The following is a 16,498-nucleotide window of genomic DNA, read 5'->3' on the forward strand; positions in this document are numbered from 1 at the left end:
CACTGGGAGAAAGACGGGTCCTGTTCAGGGTGGACGCCGCCTCTCATCCTATGACAGCGGGGATAGGCTGCGGTCTCGCAGTGACCCCGAACTGAATAAATGGTTATGATTACGGCTGGATGGATAGGAGATAGATACCATATCACCCCAATAGAGCATGTCGCTCCCAGGCTACTGGCTTACGTGTGCTTCTTAGGATATTTAGAAGACGAGGCTTTCACGCACCTCTTCCATGGAACCAGCTCCCAGTTTGGATTCAGGACACAGACACTATCTCTAATTTTAAGACTTAAAACTTTCCTTTTTGCTAAAGCATATAGTTAGGGCTGGACCTTTTTACACGTCTCTGCATTTAATCATTAGTTATTACAAATCTCTGCCTCCCCTCAACCCAAAAAGGTCACAGCAGGGCCACCTGGCTCCCTGAGCCTGGTTCTTATGGAGGTTTCTTCCTGTTAAAAGGGAGTTTTTCCTTCCTTCTGTCGCCGTGCTTGCTCATAGGGGTCATATGATTGTTGCAGGGTCTCTACCTTATAATACAAAGCTCCTTGAGGTTACTTTTGTTGTGATTTGACACTATATAGTAAAATGATTATGTTATTATTTATATTTATAATAAAATTACAATCTAATGCAATCCATTACATTTCTGTACCATACCGGCTTACTGTGACTGGTTCTCTTACAGTTAACGATGGTAATATGGCTTTAGCATCAAAGTGCAGGGATGCCAAACTCAGGCTACGTCCACACAGGTATTTTTGAAAACGCAGATTTTTCTGTGCGTTTGCGCCTTTCGTCCACACGTAAACGCCGTTTTCGGTCACTGTAAACGGAGATTTTTAAAAACTCCTGCCAGGGTGGAGATTTTTGAAAACTCCGTTTTTGCGTTTACGTGTGGACGAGGAAAACGGAGAAAAGGCAGCGTCAAAGGTGTGCGCCTTTTTTGACGTCACACTGTGCGCCGGGTTACTGTTTCGCTGAAATGAATTTCTACCATGGCGGACGTAGACAAAATACGGTTACTGTTAATTGTTCTCTCTGCAGTGTTTAAATGCTTACATACACACACACAGTTACTGTCCTCCACACATACGACTCGGTTCTGCTTCTATGCCCCAGCTTTGTTTACTCTTTCCCGCCGAGGCTTCTAGACTTCTGATTGGCCAACATTTCTACACGGTTAGGAATATAGTGCCACCTGCTGCTCTGGCATGTTCATAGCAGCGTTTTCCTTCATTTCTGCCTTTACGTGTGGACGGGATTATTTTTTAAAACGAAAATGGAAAATCTCCGTTTTTAAAAATACCCGTGTACATGCGTCACATTCAGCTTACTTTGATCATAAGTGGGCCGGACAAGTGAAACTCGCCTTTCTGTCAGTGTAAAGATGTTTAACTATACATTAAATCCCTCATATATATTAATATAAGAAAAAAGTGTAATTTGTGTAGAAAATGATAGACGTCTGTCAGCAGAGTTTAAACTGACAATCTTTAACATAAACAAAAAAACTGAAGTTAGCTCATTGCCTGGACAGTCCTGTCCCCTCCAGGCGAGGAGGTGTTTATCAGTATGAAACCCATGAAAGCACAATTAAAATATGACAGGCCCTTCTTCACACTTCCCACAATTCAGTGGGCCAGATTGGAATTTATTTTCTGGACTGATCCTGGCCCCCGAGCCTTATATTTGACACCCATGTTATATTGGAACACGCTACCACTCAAAAGTTTGTGTTCACTTAGAATTTTCCTTGATTTCGAATAAAATAAATGAATATACAAACGTGCACTTAATGACAAATTAAGTGCACGTTTTAATGGAACATGTACGTAGGAGTACAGACGCCCATGTTCAGAGATCCTCACCTCCGGTGTTCAAATAGCACTTACGTGATGTAAGCTCATCATTTGAAAAATTCTAATTGATCATTATAAGAATTCGTAACCAATTATTCTGGTGCAGATGAAAACTCTTCAGCTCATTAAAGAAGGAATGAAATTGCCTCGCTGAGTGTCCCCCACCCAAACTTCCTTCCGAAGCTCATCAGAGTAACGGCTTTCTGTAACGTTATTCCAAAGACTGAATCTTACAACAGCTTCAATTAAAACAATCTTGTGGCTGCTGCTTAAGGAAGATTTGGTGCAATTTCATAGTCAGTGTTAAAAATGAGGCTGAAATAAGCAAAGAAACACCAAAGTTGTGGAGTTATGAAATCGTCCGTTATTTAGAAGCACGTCATGCTGTCAGAACTGGCTGCTGCCATTTGAAGTGAATCCTAATGTCTCAATGCTTTTGTTGGCCAACTCTCTAAACACTGTTGTTAAGACGTCCAATTTACACACCTCAGGCCTATTTTGTAAGCGGCTCTGACTGACAAGCAAACCACCAACACCTTTGTCCTCACCTATTCCCCCACCAGGGAGAGGGCATGCCCAGATCCGGTAACTGTTTATTGAGCGGCCTGAGAGCCTCGTGGCAGCTACTGCCTTCAAGTTAAGCATTAGAAGTGTGAGAAGGCAGTCGATGAGTCTGGACCCTAACATGTAATTACTCACGAGATGACAACCCCTTTACAAAGGAGGGAGGGCGAGGGAAAAAAATCAATCATCGTTGAATTACTATCACTGAATGTACTGCAAATTACCTGTGCAGAAGAGAAAAAGAAATTACCACGCATTCGATCCGCCGACCTCAACTCCATCTCAAGACAATGGCAGGCGGACAGAAAAGGGAACAAACCTCAGTGGGATCGCTTGAAAGAAATCCACAGCTAAACTTCTTTCTGCTGTGCATTCCTGAAGCGGAGATGTAAACCTTAACGACCATTTAGCAGTGACTCCTGAGCTTTGCTGGCTTTGGATCACAGATTCCGGCATACGTATTGGCAGAAGCTAAGGAAACAAGCACTGCATGCTTATGCAAGCAGGCCCTTTGAGGTAATTATGAAGGTGGTAGGCGTTCAATTCCTATCCCAAACTGATGGCTATTAAAGATGAAGAACGGTCGAACTATTGCGCGATCCACAGTTGGGAACATAAGGGACATGACACTACCTCTGTGCAGCAATCGCGCCCGCTTCTGCCTGATTAATTCAATTTCTTCATCGAGCGCTGCGCACACGCGAGCGCCAATGTGTACGCCACGGAGATGTCACTTGTGTGCGCGCTGCGGAGTTTCTCAGTATTTCGCAGCGTTACTGCAGCTGAAATGCGGTTATGAAACCCGTCCGACCTTATCTGCTCAAAGAAAAGCGAAAGACAGCCGGCGGCAAAAGAAAGCCAGAGACAGAAGAGATTAACGTCACCTGCGCTGGCACTGAACCAAACCACAACAGCGTGCCAGGTCACGCCAGGAGAGGATGCTGGCCTGTCATCGGTGAAGGCAAGCAGGCAAAAGGAGCATGCTGTAGGGCTGCTGAGACATAGTGAAAGGGATCGACTCATATTTGCTGGCTTCCTACGATTACATGGTATCAACATTTCTGCATATGTTTTTTTTAAAAGCTTTCAGAACAGAATATCTCAATTATTGATGCGTGATGGCTTCTTAGATATAGCCGAGCTCATATCTCAAGGAAATTTAACATTGGCTTTTTAGTCGACATGTAATCCTGTACATTCTCGTCCTACCAGCGCGGCACAATTGTTCCACAGAGATCAATGACGTTTCATATTATCTTTTGTCATTCTTGGCTCGACTGCCACTTTGTTCCCATGTTGTCTCCCCGTGTGTCTGTTCTGTTTGACTAAGTGAAATTGAAGAGGAGGGTAATAGGAAACGAGCAAACAAAGGTAGCTTCTCCTAAGCCGGCTGACATGGAGACACAGATATCAAAGTTGAGGAGAGCCAACTCAATTTAATGGACTGTTAAGTAGAAGCAGGAGAGGATTTTTTCCCATCCTTCTTTCCCTCTCTCACACTCTCTCACCTAGCTAGCTGAGCAGCACATATCTGTTCCAAATGGAGGGAGTGCCTGAGTCTCCAAATGGAGCGCGCTCCGTTTGATGACCCTATTTGTATTCTGCTGGTGCGCCGCTTCTGCTGACCTGGGAATGAGAGATACAGGCAGGCAGCAGCTTTATCTGGCCAACAGGCCACCCTTGGTTTCTGCCTTCAGTGCTCTCCTTGCCTGCCCGCTGACCGAATGTTGCGCAGTTAATGCGTCTTGCAAGACAAAAGATTTCAAGCTCGGTGTCCCCCCCCTCCCGTGGAGCCAAGCGTTATCGTGTTTATTGAAGGGTTTTGAAGCACATGTTACAGTACGAGTATGATGTTGGCCAGGTGATGGCCACATGCTTGTTAGTCATCTCACATATTTTACCCCGGAGAGCAAGTGAAGGTGAATCCTTTCTTCCTGCTTGTGCCCTTTGCATGATGAAATAGATGGTGTCCAGTGGTTTTAAAGCTATTACTACTAATTTACCTTGAATTACTCCAGAAAGGATTCATTGGGTTAATAACAGAATATCAAATAGACTGAGTTAAAAATGAGGTCGGTACCTGTGGGAAAGTGCTCATTGACCGGCCAGTTGTCCACCTGCAAGGTCGCATTGCCCCCGTTCCTGGTGAATCGGACCAAATGGTATTTGCCATCGTTTATCAGCGTGTTTACCTCCTTGACGCTGATGTCCACCGTTCCGATGTTGAACGTCACACCTATTTTGCCTTGTTCCTGAAACAGACACAAAGAGCACGAAAGAGTTGGTCTGACGCCATCAAACAAAGTGAGCGCTGCTTAATAAATGCAAGCGATACGAAATTGTGTGGCACCGCTGTCAGCGCGAGATGAATTTGAACCGCAGATTCCACCCACATGTATTGTTGTGCCGTAATGAATTAATTATACAATAAACTAACTGTAAAAAGTTCAATAAAGCTACTTGGATGAATGCCCCCGGCTGGTGCTAATGGTGAACTACTCAGAGAACCTGAGGACGCTAGCGCGCTACGCTTCATTATACCACTGTAATGTGATGAAAATAGGCTGCCAGCAGAGATTGTAATGATGAGTAATGCTCCCTGCAGCCTGTCACCACAAAACTGGCAGGACAGATGCTTTTTCTGCCGCGGTCCTTACAGAATGCATGAATACCATATGCTTTGTTTAGTTCTTAATGCTAAACCAGTTATACCATGTCCGTAAATCGTGATGCCCCCTCGTCATTTTCTGATTTCTCTCCCCTCGACCCCACTAATTTTCACGAGCTGCCAGAGTGTGTTTTATTGTGACTGCTTGTGTATTCATGGTCATGCAGGCGTTACAAGCAAAAGGTTTTAAAGCGGAGGCAGGGCTTGAGTGAGTGGCGATGGGGAAAGGCTGTGTTTTCTGTGTCATTTGTTTTAATCCCCCACAGGGAATCTCTCAGTGTAATTACCTTCTTTAGAAGCCCAGAGCAGTGGGACTATTTCTCATAACAAAACCAAAATTAGGAAAGCCTGAACACAGAGCAGACACATATTGCTAATTGATCAGCAGAGACACTGGCCCTGCATGGCTGACTGTGACTATACAGACCCTGATAATGTCAGGCTGAATTTGACAGTGCTCGTCAGTGTAAAGGCGCTGCAGGATTGCTACAAGTTAAATGACACAACACTTAAACCTGCTGACCTCTATTTAATTTTACAGGCTCTTCATACCTAAGAGGAGCACTTAATAAGGCCAAGCTATGCTTGATGCAGTTCCTCTTGCTGTAAGTGAGACTATACCACCCGATTACCAAAGGAAGCTTCACTGTACAGTAAAACAGGAAGCGTGTCATGTTTTTTCCCGGACACATTTTGCTATATTAAGTTAGTTTAACAACAAATCAAACAGCAGTGTGTCCTCATGCTGTTTGGTCAGATGTCACTGGAGCAGGTGCCTTAATGGCTGTGATTCCATTTCAGAGAACCACAAAGTCCACATTACCAGGTTGGAGGTTTGCTGTTGGATAAGCTGCTGATTCATCTGCTGGGAGAATGTGGATCATGCACTGTCGAAATCTTTTTTTCCCCACTACTTGCTTTTTACTTTATATTTTACTTGCTGGTTAGATGCTTAAACTACAAACGCCCCACTCACACAGACCTTGGGACCATCTGACAACCACTTTCAAGTGGCTGTTGTAGGTTGCAGGAAGCTACCATGAAATTGATTGCTAAAGACTGGAGTTTAACAATCAATTTCATGAGTAAAGTCTAGAGACCAATCAGTGAACCTCTGTTGCTAGGGGGTTGCTAGGGAATTCTACAGCCAGTTGTCAGTGGTTGTTGGAGGTTGTGGGCAGTTGCTTGTAATTACTTTGGTCGTAAGTGAACTGCTGTGCAGTTTGCATGGAAGACGCCAACTCGGTAGCAAAGATGCACGAAATAATCACCAAGCAGTAATGAAATTGTGAAGAGTGTAACACAAATTAAAGATGACTGCAAAAACGTACAACCACAGGAGGTTTTCAGTGCAACACACTCCGAGCAGCCTGACAACAGCCACGTGACTGAAAGCTGCCACGACTCACTAACTGTTCTCTTGGTCTTAATAAGGTCGGGGTGAAGATGATGGTTAAACTCCAGCCCTTCACAACAGTCATCCTGCTTGCTGAAAGATGCCCAGCTGAAACATTCATGTTATGACCTTTCCCTCTGGCAATGCCTTGTGTGTAAGTGCGATGGAGTTGGACGAAACAGTATTAGCTGACACCCAGGGCAAGAGAACAGGCTGAAAATACACATGACATCAATAGGAAATTTAAAAAAATACTTTTTAATTAAGTTTGTTTTTCATCTTCTTAATTCGAGCACCTTAAAAACCCTGGAAGAAAGCAGGCGCTTCTTTTGATTTCTGTTAATTAAGGTTCCATTTTTATTTCTTAACCGCTTTTAAGTGCACAGGGCAGGAGTTGTCATGATTCAAGGCGCGGAGCATCCTCCAGAGGAGCCTTTCAAAGTTTTAAAAAAGGTAGAAAGCCCAGAAAATAGGCAGCGAATGAACCCCTGCAGTGACTCTGCATACTGTAGTTTCCTCTTCAGCTCCTTTTAACTGCCAAAGTGGTCAAAAGACACTGAACAGTATTCACTGCCACGCTCACACTTACAGTTTAAACATCCTTTATCTATTCATAAAAAGAGATACAGAATTTCAATGTGCTTGAGACCGTAATGGAAGGAACGATGGAGCAGCTCGGCTAATAATGGAAAAACAATGTCACCAAAGACACAAGAAAGCCATCTCCTAAAAGCTGAGCCCGGGCGCAGAGTAGGCGAGCAGAATACCTCAACGCGCACTTAACTTCTCTGTCAGAGAGCTTGTAAATGGGCTCTTAATTTAAGCAGTTGTTATTAAAACTTAGTGCAACACTTCCAACAAAAGTGTGTGTGGGGGCGCACGTGTACGTTTACGCACGCTGCTTATCTGACAGCAAATACACATAATCCGAGCACCGAGACGAGATAAGCACACGCGCCAGTATGCAGATGATTTAATGTGACAAGGTGATGCTCGGCGTGTCTGTTGTACCGTGAAAAATACTACTAAAGCATCGTGGCCTTCCTGACTAAAGACAAGACCTTTCCCTGGTATGAAAAAACAACATGTCTGACGGGCCGAGCGCATACAAAGCACAGACAGAAACATCAGCGCTAGTACATCCACTGTGACCTTCAGAGGCTCTGGCAGCCCTGGCTCTCCTGCGTAGTCGCATCAAAGCCACATCAGCGACCCACTAATACCTACAAACAAAGACAGATCGTCATCCCCCCGGCCCCTGTACAAACAAACAGCAAAACACAACAATTGTACACCTTTGTAACTGTTGCTGAGCGCCTCCGGGCAGTGCAAAGAAGGAACTGTGTGTATTAGCGCGTTGCAATGGCACACCTCCCCGTTTCTCTCTCTCTTCTCTATCTGCACTACTCCCAGTGTCCGGCCTACCCTCCCGCCTCTGCCACCGCCGCCCACCCACCTGCCCGCCCACCCCCTGCGCTGCAGCAGTGTTTGATTGACAGATCCAATTACGTTTTTTATTGGCCTGTCGCTCGCGAGGCGGGAAGGCACTTCATTGTCTCCCGAGCAAAAGGAGAGGGAAAAAATGGCTATTGTTCTCTTAGTGGAAAAGATGATGGCCGGCTATTCTAGGTGTAAACAAATGATGCGCGGAAAATCACTTCCAAACCCGCGCGCGCGCTCAAATGAAAGCGGACGCCGCCGCACGTGCACACGGACTCGCGGACGATGAAGTGTAACCTCACAAAGAAAAGAATCTTTAGTGTCTTTAGTGTCGTGTTAGAGGAAAAATACAGTGTAACAACATTTAGTTGTAACAATCAAATTACAGCAGTATAGTTGTAATTTACTGGTATGATGCGCGTAAGCCCTTTTATAGACTAACAGACTCCCACACTCTTTATTTAATGTCAGCCACAAACACTGACTGCTCGCCGCTATAGGATCAAAAACACGATTATGTTTGCAGTATACGTGTGTGGGTCACTTAAGGCGTACAGTATGTGTGGGCATGTTGTGTTCACGCTCTGTGTAACTAAGAGTGATAAATGTAATTCCAGGCGAGCGAATGCACCCCTCCCTCCGACTCATCCCTCCGCTGCGAGCTAGCCTGAGCTCAGCACGAGGATCTCCGGCGTTCCCACGTGTCCCGGCACACACTGACATCAGTAATCAGGCTCGCTGCAATCCAATTCAGGGCCGATCAATGCCTCCAACACATGGAGCGCCCGGGGCAGAGTGAAGGAGAGAGAATCACTCAAGGCAGCGGTGGGCGAGCCTGCAGACAGCCCTCATCAGACAGCTGCTGTACAGGAGGACGAGCCGCTCACAATAGACGCCATCGCCCGCTCGCTGAATGGTCATTCTGTTAAGCCACAAGCCTGAGACAGATGAATACATCTGACAGCCATTTTATGCAGGTGATATGGGCAGAATAAGCAATAAGCTTAGCTGTGCTGGGGAGGAAAAGAAAGATGGAGAAAGAAATGCATAAAAATAAGTAGTTATGACCCAGATATCTTCTATAAGAAGATGTGCACTGAACGCACTCTGAGGTCAGACATTGTTATTAAAGGTGGGGACCTGTCTCAATACAAAAAGATAAGATAATCTTTATTAGTCCCACAATTTGTTTTGTTACAGCAGAAGGTGGACAGTGCAAAGTTACAGTAGCAAAAATTAAGAAAAAACACTGGAATAGGATGATAAGAATAAGAATAGAACAAAATACAATGTTATCAGAAAAAGAGAATTGTAATAAAAAGTATCGCATTACAATCAAACCCTGATTGTAATCTAGTACGGGTACAGAGCAGTTGTAGCAGGATGACTCCAGCAGATCTATATAAAGGCTCATTTGGGAGGGAGGAATATCTGATACCAGGAATGTGAACATGTCCCAGGGTGGGAGTTTGGGTTACATATCCCTCTTTTCATCTGACATCAGCGCTCAAGTTAGCTTTCGCGGTCAGAGGCCAACAAAACTGGATCATGGACGCAGTGGAAGCAGAATCAATAGAGTGGAGAAGCTAGCACATGCAGGATTGATGCGCCTGGCCTTCCCACTGCCAAAGCCATTTATCGTCAGTAATTGACAGAGATAACTCATAGACGGCGCGGTGATTTGTAGCTGTCTATTCTTGTGCACATCAAGCTCTAGTGTCAGAAATTTGCTAAAGGGTAGGATGTTAGAGGCAGTAAAAGAGAGGTTTGTGTGTGCGAGTGTGCGCTGGCCTTTGCAGCTAGTCGTTTCTTCATGTACAGAACGCGCTGACAACTCGACAAGCCTTGGGCTTGTCAAGAGCTTGGCATATTTTTCTGTGGTCTTGCAAGCGCTGTTGGCGAAATTGAAAGCCCTAATTACATAAAGAATGTCTCTATTTCTACAATAGATTAAATTGATTAGGTCTACAAAGCAAATCACACCTAGTTATGAAAAATAATTTAGAAACCCTGGCACAGCCACACTTTCTATTACAAAAAAAAGCCAGAAAATGGTTGCTCTACCTATTACAAACATTCAAGAAAACATTATCTTCAGTAGCATACATCTGTGAAAATTATATTAATCTGAAGCATGTTTCTATGTAGGGCTGCCACAAACGATTATTTTGATAGTCGACTAATCAGATCATCATCCATTGGACGTAAAACGTACAGCTTATTGCACCAGCAGCATCTGCTCTTATATAACTATCATTAGCTTACAGCTTTAAGTGTTTCAGGTCTGTGCTAACTAAAAATAAAGACAAGATGATAGTTTATTAAATTTTAATGAAATCTGCAGATTGTTTCGGTGAAGTTTAATAAACTCCTTGCTATCTAAAATATAACAGGACACCGGAGTAAATTCTCGAGCATCTCACACTTCTGATAATCAGCTGTCTGCTTGATGTTTATTCAGCTGTGTAAAAACTATAACTTTAATCTCAGCCAAACCGATTTACTCAGGAACAAATAAAATACTAAAAAAAAGCCAAACAATAACATTTTTAAGTTATCTAAGTGACTCATATGTTTAACCTGAGTAGTGAAAGACAGCGGTGGGTTTGAAAACGATTTGTCGGGAGTCCGGTGTTCTCACGGCTCTAGTTAGCCTAGCCCCCGGCTAGCTATCGAACTGGTGGGTAACAGACGTCTCTGAAAACGTCGGAGCGCTTTTGAAAATATGCGGTGTCTTGATAAACTGAGCAGATATTTGAGGTTTACACAGCTACATTCTCGCCTGAAAATATGTTAAACGTTTATTTTGTGACCCAGAAAGAATAATCCGGTTGTTCAGCGAGATGCGACGAATCCTACTTCCGGGTCTAAAGTAGTCTGCGTTTAATATGGCTTTTGTGTTGTTAACATGTTTAATGTTATGTATTTTCTTCTATTTGATCTCAAAAAGCTCCTAAAACAGTCAGTGATCACTGTTGACCTCCCTCGGCTTTTATTACTGGTAATCATTTATTTAAGCTCAGTTTTTAAAACCTTAGGATGTAGCTACAGCCCAGCCCATGCAGCAGTATATGAATGACTAACCTCGTATTGTGGATGGATTATCTCAGTTGTTCTCCTGGCTGAAGTTTGGTCCTTTTACAGCATCCTGCCATGCGATTACATTTGTTCCTGACCACCGAGAACACTCACGTTAACTTTTATCGAGTGGAAAAAAAGTTAGCTTGTTTATATTATGCTAACATAGCTGTGTCCTAGCGGTCACGTAGCAAATCATTATATACCAGCTAGCCCAACTTCAGTAACCCTACAAACGTCACTGCTGTTTAGTTTTCGGTCGTCATTTATGCTGGAAGTGATAGCAGAGCTGTACGTTTTAATTTGTTTCCAAAACCCCGCAGTCAGGACATGCTATATTGTATTTAGATAGAAGCTAGCGAGCTAACTCCCTGCTAACTTCTAACTCCGTTAAATGTCATAAATTCCGTTTTCATGGATGCCTGGATGTTAAACTCAATTGTTACACCTGGTAGAGCAGAACGCTGATCATTTTATTAAAGATGAAAGACTTTAGACAGTTTTTCAACTCTCAGTAATGCCATAGTGATCGTTTGATATATGGACCTGCAGCAGAGTTTAGGCCCAGACACGGCTAGTGACGTCAGACTGAACAACCGGATAAGAGTAATATTAAAACTTACTAGCTGCCGCCATTGTTGGAAACTGAGCTGGGCTGCGCTATGAATTCTGGGACACAGCTTCTTCTTCTTCGGGGTTTAACGGCAGCTGGCATCCTTGTACATGCAGTGCTGCCATCTTCTGTTTCAGTCCGTTATTACACTCTTAAATCCTGCTACTTATTCCTGCGTCTTTTGGGATCTTACAAAGCTTCAAACGACGCGTCGACTATTAAATCAGTCGTCGACGATTTTGATAGTCGACGTAATCGTGACTAGTCGACGTAATCGTGACTAGTCGACTAATCGTGGCAGCCCTATTTCTATGCAGAATAAGTGTCTATCTAGAAAATAGCAAAAGCAGCATGATGGAGCTGCTAAAATGGTTTTCCATGTATCCAAAGCATAATGTATCATATCCCTATGTGCCAGAGAGCTTCACTGAGCTTCACTGTTCCAAATTCAATAACACACTCAGCTTACTGTTGGCATCAACATCAGAACAATAAATGCACTGAAAAGCACATGCTCTCATACACTGATCAGGCAGAACATCAGAACCACCTGCCTAATGTTGGTTGAGTTGGTTCCTCTTTTGCTTACAAAGCAGCCCTGACCCATTGAGGCATGGTCTCCACCAGACCCCTGAAGGTGTGCTGTGGTACCTGGTAGTGATACCACAGATTTCCTTTCTGATCTGATACCAAGTAAAATTCAGGGTGGTATCGACGATACTGATCCGATACCGATACTTTGTACAAAAACTTTTTATATTATTGCTTCATAATGATTACAGGACATCAGACTGCTTGTTCTTATTGCTTAATAATGCAGAATTATCATACAAGAGTAAAGCTTGTGTGAATTACACAGACGAACAAGTCCGATGGTTAAAAGACCCATCAGGCAACTGGGCAAACAAACTGAAACATTTTGCCCTGTCTGGTCACAATTTGACCAAAATGTTAACTTTTAAAGGATTTACTTAAACAGATGTAAGTACTGGGCAGCTATTTGTTTTGCCCGATTCTCTGTAAGGGGCACAGAGCTTTGAATAAGAAAGAAAGCTCTGTTTTTACACAGGACATGCGGCTCCTCGTGGCAGCGCCGCGTACGCAGCGCCGCAGACAGAAGAGCGCCACAAATAGGATCTAATTTGGGATAGATCTATTCTACCGTGGAGCCGAATAAAACACCGCAGACACGGTTTTACTTTCTCATATTAAAAGCTGCAGCGTCCGGGCTTCCTAGCTTTGTACAGTGACTATTCAAATAAACATTCCTCTGAAAACTGTGAAATTTCATAAATGATTAATTGGCTCAAATGTTCATTCAGATGTTCATAATTGGCTGCAGAGCTGTTGTGCGAGGCCGTGGGGGAGGATACCACGTGCAGAGGCCTGGGTGCCTCTGAAATATTGATCAGGCCTAAAAGAACCCTGAGGTCTAACACAGGCTGTATCTCACACCTGAGAGAGCCAGAAACTGCTTAATCGGATGGACAGGAACAAAATGGCTTCCACCTTGCGCTACTTAGAGCTACTGTAATTGCCGGGATTATACCATAGCGTCCATTAGCCAGCTGGTTAATGCCCAGGAGTGCCAGCTAGTGTTAGCCCAGACTGAGGAGGAAGAGACATTGCATTTTTAATATAAACACAAGCAGCAGCGTTACTGTGGAAGGTAATGGCTTTGACTTCAGCGCTCAGGCTCAATGTCAAACTCTCTTCCGCGCTCTTTAATCCTCTGCTGCAGAATATGAATCGCGCAGGGTCAGCCTTATCAATTATTTACACCCACTCTTTCTCTATTTCCTGTTTGTCCGCTCTTGTGGCTGTAACTTGCCTTGACACTAATGGCGGACGGCCTGGTGAAAACATTTATCAATGTTACCGCAGAGTCCTCTCGAGTTCTATACTATCACTTTCAGCCTTTTGGAACTTAGAGTACTGACGGTGCACTGATCCTAATCGTCACCGGCGTGCTCTGCTGCCTGCGACAGTGCTGCATTGTCTCAGTAAAGTGGCTGCACCTCAAAGAACCTTTGGCTTCTGCATCTTTGCGCTACCAGTGAATATGTTGCTTGTTATCTGCATAAAACGCTTCTGTTTAATATCGTTTCAGGTCTTTTTTTACATTTAGCAACTCCAATCAGGCTGATCGGTTCTGCTCTTTGACCTTTGTCCTGAACCTTGTGGTTCCTCCAGAATAAACTTTTTTTTCTTGTGGTTTTTACCCTAAAAGGATTAAATCATGCATATCAGAGGAAAAGCCTCGAGCAGCCCTCATTTCTTTATATTTTGCTACGAATAATTGGTGTTTGGTATGGCCGCCTTTATTCTTCAATACAACCTGAACTCTCTTAGTCAAGCTTTCATGTAATTTCCTTAATTAGTCTTTAGGAAAAGTTCTCCAGGCTCCTTGAAGGACATTCAAAGCTCTTCTTTCAGTCTTGGCTGCCTTTTGTTGCTTTCTCTGTTAACATGATGCTGCGCTGCTTCAATAATGCTGCAGTCTGGGTTCTGGGGAGGCCAATCGATGACTCTCCATGCTTTTACTACACTGGCAGTGTGTTTGGGATCATTGTCATGCTAAAAAATGAAGTTTCTCCCAGTCAGACATGAGCTAAAAATGTCGACTTGAATTCATCACAACAATAAGAAGCCACTGATTTTCAGTTCTTGTCTAATTTGGCACACCTCAACATTTTCTCCTCTTTTCCACAGTCATCCTCCCACTGAGACCATTTCTCATCATCATCATCATCATCATCAACTTTATTTATAAAGCACTTTAAAACAACCACAGCTGACACAAAGTGCTGTACATTGGAACTGTAAAATAAAATTACATGAGATATAAATAAAAAACAAATAAAAGAAGAGTGAAATCATTAATTAAATAACTACTGCATTAAAAAAGAAACTAAGTCTCACTGAGGTTAAAAGCCAAGGAATAAAAGTGGGTTTTAAGACGTGATTTAAAAGTGGACAGTGAAGGGGCCTCTCTAACATGCATGGGCAAATTATTCCATAATTTTGGAGCCACAATAGAGAAGGCCCTGTCCCCTCTGAGCTTCCTCCTGGATCTCGGTACCTCCAGGAGCAGCTGGTCAGCTGACCTGAGAGACCGACAGGGTATGTGGGGATGAAGAAGCTCAGAGAGGTAAGGCGGGGCAAGACTGTGTAGACATTTAAAAACAAACATAAGAATTTTAAAATTAACTGTAAAAGACACAGGCAGCCAGTGCCTGTGCATTTCTGATGATGGTTCTGCAGACAGTAGAAACTAAAGAGTCAGGTGCATCTCTCAGCTCCTGCATCAGGTCTTTGCTGGATTTTATTTCTTAAGGAAATGACTTTCGGATGCTTTTTATCTGCTTCACATACTTTTTAGGCCTAACGCTTTTTATTTTGTCCTCCACTTGTTTCCTCTAAATATTCAAGGACACACTGCACATCATGCTGAGATATGCCACATTTTCAGCTAATATCTTTTGGGGAATCACCTCATTGGTAAAAAAAAAAAAAATCATTTCATGTCTGTCAAATTTGCCTGTTTTATCTTTTGGCATTTATCATAGATTTATAAAGAAAAGGTTGGAAATTGAAAATCGATTCTTTGCCAAGTTGTCTATTATATGTAGACACAACTGTGGTTCATCACTTAGGTTAGGCTTCTTTTTTAACGTTAGGTCAGCGTTAAGTGCCAAACATACAAACAAACCTCTGAAATTGTGCTGGTACGAGGTTGTATGTAAAAGTAGCCGAAAGACCTAAATATATAGAAACGAGAGGTGTTTCAAGACTTTTGCACAGTACTGTACTACACTACATCTATGGAGAGCAAAGCTGAGAAAGAGTGTTGTTCTGTTTATAGTCAGAGTAACACACACACACACACACACACGTTATTATAATGCAGACTGCATAATTAAAAGCGTGCTAAACCACAGAAACACAGTAAAACTTCTGCCATTAATTTTCATCTGCCTGACCTGCTGCTGCACTACTTCATTCGGACCATTACGATGCAGCGTGTGCTGGACTTCAACAACATGTAATCAGGCCGTAAGCAAAAGCAATGGGACTTGGTGCCCTACACAAACACACACAAACACAGAGTCTCAACACTACCACGGTTGTGTTCATATACTTCCTGGACTGCTTTACAGCAGCTGTTAGGAAGTCGCCGGACATAAATCGGGAGCTTACTTGCGGATTTACTCAGTTTGGGTTCAAAGTTACCTGATCAAGTGTCCGTAACAGAAAAAGCAGGTTTCATATGACCTCACACTGCACATGTGGGGCCACGGGGTCCCTGTACACCACGGGCTTATTTAAAAGAAGGAGAAAAAAGTCAATGAATGGGATTTCTGCTAGATGGAATAATATGCTGTGAAAGTCCATTAGGGACTAGGCTAATGAAATTGAAACAGCTTGGTGATCAAATTAGAATCTGTTCGGCAGATATTTAATTTAATGTGCTGCTGAATTTGAGCACTTTCAATTTGGTAGCCCCAGAGTGAAAGTAGCATACAATAAATCAAGCGGTCACACAATTTACCCTACATTCTTTCCTCCCCTCATTTTTCCAAAATGAACGACTTTCTAATGTATTCACAAAATGCCTACCCGCTCCATTTTCTCAGACAGAAACAGGCTGAGCGTTTAAGTCGAAACAAAAACGAAACGAGATAAAAGACATACCAGACTAAAACGGGGGGAAAAAAATCACAGGCAAACTTTATCTTTGACCTTTGTGTTTTCCCCACAGAGAATACCTTGAGTCACAATCGCATGCATCGCTGCAGCTGCTTGGTAAAGAGTCACGGGCTGAAATTATTTGAATAGACACACAAAAGATTTTAGCTTGTTTGAAGAGCTGCTCT

At 43.2% G+C, this 16,498-nt stretch overlaps 1 protein-coding gene across 4 annotated transcripts in view; it reads right to left on the bottom strand.

Annotated features, from left to right (window-relative positions):
* Positions 1-16,498, bottom strand: part of nrxn3b (neurexin 3b) — a 346,499-nt gene that overhangs the window by 47,446 nt on the left and 282,555 nt on the right. For all 4 annotated transcript variants that reach the window (XM_080883239.1, XM_080883238.1, XM_080883237.1 and 1 more), the window contains one exon: positions 4,507-4,678. In XM_080883239.1, coding sequence (XP_080739365.1) covers positions 4,507-4,678 — 172 coding nt within the window. The remainder of the gene's footprint in view (positions 1-4,506; positions 4,679-16,498) is intronic.

The sequence above is a fragment of the Rhamphochromis sp. 'chilingali' genome, assembly GCF_963969265.1.
Source record: "Rhamphochromis sp. 'chilingali' genome assembly, chromosome: 5".
NCBI lineage: Eukaryota > Metazoa > Chordata > Actinopteri > Cichliformes > Cichlidae > Rhamphochromis > Rhamphochromis sp. 'chilingali'.